The sequence below is a fragment of the Oratosquilla oratoria genome, chromosome 25 (assembly GCF_046742065.1).
Source record: "Oratosquilla oratoria isolate Oo_2021 chromosome 25, ASM4674206v1, whole genome shotgun sequence".
In the NCBI taxonomy this organism is placed as follows: Eukaryota; Metazoa; Arthropoda; class Malacostraca; order Stomatopoda; family Squillidae; genus Oratosquilla; species Oratosquilla oratoria.
Genome location: NC_134801.1, coordinates 25,773,740 through 25,778,739, shown reverse-complemented (window position 1 = coordinate 25,778,739; position 5,000 = coordinate 25,773,740). Strand labels below are relative to the sequence as shown.

Below are 5,000 nucleotides of genomic sequence, written 5' to 3'. Positions count from 1 at the left end.
TTCCGACGATTGGTCACTGAAACTTGCTTTGTGGAAGAAATACGACGTTTTAGGAAGAAAATTTAGAATATCTTTTCCTGTTTAGATTAGATTATCCTTAACAAAATAGGTTAGGTTATGCTAATTTTAAAACATTGCATTATATTTAACCATGGAAATATGACCACCGGCCCTTATTATTGGCGAAAAGACGAGAAGTAGTTTGTTTCTGGCGATATTTCCGCCAAAAAGCCGGCATAACGATGGCGATATCATCATCTGCAAGTACATCTGAAATTCATCCTGAAATAAGCCACTAATATATTTCTGATCTGCAAGGTCGTGTCAAGAAAAGTAACAAGTACAATCAAAACGGAAGACGACATTCCCAACCAAGTCTGACACTCAATTTCTAATATTCGCCATACGGTGAAAATAGTCTTTATATATTAATATAATCACCGGACGATAAAACAGCTCAATCAGGAGTGATTAAGTGGATAAAATGAAAGCATTATAGTCTATATTCTTCTCCCTATTTATTCTGATATACTTTATTTAACTAAACTTTGTGCTTATTTCAGACTACCAAGGATCATAATGCACCCCTACTTCACCTGGTTATCTCACCTATTGAGCCTCCCCATGCATGCATTGGACGGCAGGTGGTGACACTGCTTGGGCGCCAGCCTAAATATTTGCCATCATAACTGATAAGCTAAGAAACTGATTGGAAGATGCACAATGTGTAGCACAAGTATATGCCAGCGAGAAAGAGTTAGGGGACATAATCAAAGTAAACCTCCAATATGGGGTTCCAAATTCACTTAAATGTGTCGATTACAAGAAATGCCAGGTAACAAGTTGCACATATTACATAACTTGTGATGAAAATTCGTCAAATTGTAAGACGAGGAGTACGAGCAATCTATTGATCTGGTACTCAACTTAAGGCGAGGAAATAATACCTACAGATTTTCATTTCATTGCCATATTCCTGTTTTTATCTCATTTGGTGAAATGTAAATGCCAAATAACTCACGACCTAAATTATATAACCCGCCTGATTTCAGAAAACGAGTGTATAGGCCTAATAATTAACAAACAGCCTTCATACTACTTACCAAAATCTTCGGAAATGAAACAATTATGCGAAGATCAAAGTAGACAGGAGATTGCATACCACTTTTTAGAGTGAAGTCTCCAAATTTAATTACACCGATCTTGTGCAAATCAATCAAGCACTGTTCAAGGGCAGGGTTATCAGCCATGATTGCACGAGGGGTACTACAAGCGCTACTCAGTCAGCAACCCACACTCCTCCAGACTATATCCTAACCTCAGCAGTCAGTTCGTTTATTTGGCGTGCGACCTATTCAAGAGTTGCCAGATGCTGTGATATAGAAGCTCTTCGTACAATATATATTCATACCAACAAAAATTCATATTATGTACATATATATATAGAATTATTGCCATACGGTTATTCAAATTTTGTTTATCTACCAAGCATGGTTCAACCTGAAAATTGAAAGTAGTACAGCAAGTAAGCGAGAACTCGTTGAGGCTTGTCAGTGCACATTACATGTCGAAGACCAATTGGTGAACATTAACCTCGTGTTCTCTTTCAATATTAAGTTCTGACCGAAACCAAATGATTTAGTTCAGTTAAGGGTGCTCGAAGATCAGGCCCGTATTTTTGGTACCCTCAGAATATTATTGTGTTCTTACCTGTGGCTGAGTTTATATTCTTTACATTTGTTGATTATTTAATTTGTATTACTTGTAAAATTATTTTATACCAACGTCATTTTAATCTAACCATTGAGATGTAACGGGTTAAAAACAACCGACCAGTCTCGATTGATCCCACAAGTTTAATGTCACCTGAGATTTTGTTCTGCCATATGACTTTATTCCACAGTGAAGACTGAGATCTAACGGGTTAATGTGGCAATACACAAGGTTCAATGAAATACGAAACCCATCAATAACAAGAGGACCAGTGACGAAAGTAAAAATTAAAATTAACATGACCGTTGGCATCTGTTCGAATCCTGCCCGCGGTGCAAAGGTAAGGAAGAAAGGAAGGGTGTTCTTTGACATCGCTGTATATGTCGACTCCCTCCGGGTTTCGTCACTGCAGTGGCATATTCGTGGACCACCCTCTGTTCATGTATGAATTGTTCCGAATCACCTGCAAGGTTGAAGTCCGAGCGGATACGAAGTCACGAAAAAAAAATATGTAAGCAAAAACTCTCAGGACCTTTGTTGAGATCTGTAATGAGGCTGAATAAGGAAAATACCGGTAAATAAAGTTTATAAAATTATGTTTAGGAAAAATAGAAAATTATGGTAATATGTGCAGTGTGGTGAGGTTATCGTGGTATTAGTCTTCATGAAAAAATAATAACGACTAAGTAATCTAATTAAAGGGGTTATCACACCGGACTATTTTTTCTCCAACCTCCGATTAATCGGCGGTACCGCCCACACCCAGAACATTTTCCGCCGTAAAATCGCTATGGCACTCTTTTCTTTTTTCTTTCTTTTTTTCTGGACAAAATACATGGAATAGAGATTTGCAGCCCGAAATCTGCGGGTTGCAAATCTGCTCCAACAGTCGGAGTATAAATAGCCCAGTGTTATAATGTCTTAAGGGAAATTTCAAACTACTCTGTTATTCTGGACATGGCTGAAATTTTATGAATTAATCATCAATTGGGTGCATGATCATCACTGCCTAGGTGATAAGTAGGGGTGGGAATTTGGGAAGTGATAGGTTGCAAGGTTGTCATTTTGTGTTTTGACGCTACCATGCATGTATCCGGGGGAAGTCATCAACGATCTTCTGAAGAGGCAAGTCATCTCGCCGGGCGCTGATAGCTTCAGTGATCTTATTGACCTTCCTGATGATGGGGAGGATGTGGTCATGGGTGATCCGCTGGAACTTGTTGGATTCACATTGGATGGAGTCCAGTTTGGGGAATCACTGCTCGGAGGGGATGAGGATGAACAGTGCGGCTTTGTCTGCCCTCCTGATGGTTGAGTCAAGGTTGTTACGTTAGGTTCTTGGCGGCTTGGTAGTGTCCGGGGTTTCAGGAGCCGGATATGGAAGGTTCTTCTGGAGCTGAAAAATTCAGTGATCAGTAGGGGCTGTAATTCTGGAGAGACGGAAGCTTTTCCATTGTCCGTTATTCGGTGAATTTGGTCGAGGAGGACCTCGATCTCCATGCACTTCACCAGGGGGAGGGGGAGGGGGGTGGCCATGATGGGGCAGTTCACGCAGAGCCACAACAGTTCTTCCTCGCCAGGTGTAGTAGGGCTGCGGTCGGTCAGGTTCACATATCCTTCCATCGGGTGGGGGATCCCCATGGGTCCGCCGTTAAGGCTGGCGAAGTTCCTAGTCATCCTCCATGTGGTGGCCTCGGTGTGGAGTCCTAAGGTACGCTGGGGGCCCTCGTTCAGCAGCTTTTTTGGTCTTGACAGCGGCATTAGTATTGGTCCATAACAGGGTTTGAGTATCAACCTCCTGACAGGTAATCGACCAAACGATTTTTTTTCTGCAGTTTTTCCTCGACTAAGATCTTCCTGGAGTTCAAGGGCAGACTGTCTGATTCTAGCCGCTTGGTCGTGCGGTCTAATGTTGAAGTAGCGCGGCAAGATAATTTCCTTAAGTCATATTGAATTATATACTACATACACATGCACACGAACTTAATGTTTTTACTCAAGATTAATAGACATAGTGCAAAAAAAGGAATGGATGGGCTGATTGTGCCTTCCTGGACTTACAAAAAGCTTTTGACAAAGTACCACATAACAAAAAATTATTTAAAAAACTGGAACATATAGGAGGAATACAAGGGAACCAACTAAAATGGATGGAGGACTTCCTGATTGGTAGATGAGAGTAGTGCTCAGAGAAAAATATTGAGGTTGGAAAGAGATGATCAGTGGAGTTCCGCAAGGATCTGTATTGGCTCCAATAATGTTTGCTATTTATTTGAATGACATAGATGATATGCAATGTTACATGAGCTTCTTTGCAGACGACGCTAAACTGTTAAGGAAAGTAAAAACTGAAAAGGATTGCGAATCACTACAGGACGACCTGAATAGGGTATGGAACTGGAGTCAGAAATGGGAAGTGGACTTCAATATCAAAAAGTGTAGCATAATGGAGTTTGGAAAAAAGTAAAAATAGAATATCAGGACAATATAAAACTGGAACTAAGGAGGTAAAGAAGGAGAGATCCGAAAAAGATTTGGGTGTAATTATCTCAAACGACTTGTATTATGATAAACAGAAACAAAATTGTCGGAGAATCCTATAACTTGCTAAGATCAATAAAAGTGGCATTTACATATTTGGACGAAGAAATTATAAAAAAAAAAAAAAAAAATGGTCACACTGATAAGGCCTAGAGTATACGGCGACATTGTGGTCACCCAATACCAAATTGAATATAAAGAAAATAGAAAGAATCCAGAGAGCAGCCACAAAAATGGCCCCTGCACTTGCAAAGTTGTCATATGAGGAGAGATTGGCTAAACTGGAGTTACCGACTCTGGAGCAAAGGAAAGAGAGAGGCAACCTACTGACCCATCAACAGAATCATGAAGGGCACAGAAGCACTCTATAGAGAGGACTTGTTAAACTGGAACAAGAGAAACAAGAGGACATGACAAAAAAAACATAGTAATAGAAGAGATCTGAAGAAAAAGTTTTCCACATAGAGTGGTGGCCACTTGGAACAAACTGAACGAAAAGATAGTGTGCGCAAAAAACATTCATGAGTTTAAGAGCAAACAAGACACTGCGAGATACAAGGGCGGAACATCACGAGCGTAGCTCCCCTTCCCGTAAAATAGAAATATTGGTAAGAACAACTCAATAGAAAATTGAGATTATTTCTATGGATTTAACGAGGGAGGAGACGACAACCTCCCCGATTAGCAAGTCTAGAGGAAAAAAGTAACAAAAATGAACGGATCATGAGGTTAAGTTTAGCCAACTC

At 40.2% G+C, this 5,000-nt stretch overlaps 1 protein-coding gene across 1 annotated transcript in view; it reads right to left on the bottom strand.

Annotated features, from left to right (window-relative positions):
• Positions 1–1,750, bottom strand: part of LOC143038875 (uridine 5'-monophosphate synthase-like) — a gene marked incomplete at its 5' end in the record, with an annotated part of 77,922 nt that extends 76,172 nt beyond the window's left edge. The window contains 1 exon segment of the mRNA XM_076208540.1: positions 1,104–1,750. Coding sequence (XP_076064655.1) covers positions 1,104–1,250 — 147 coding nt within the window.
• Positions 1,751–5,000: the final 3,250 nt, after the last annotated feature.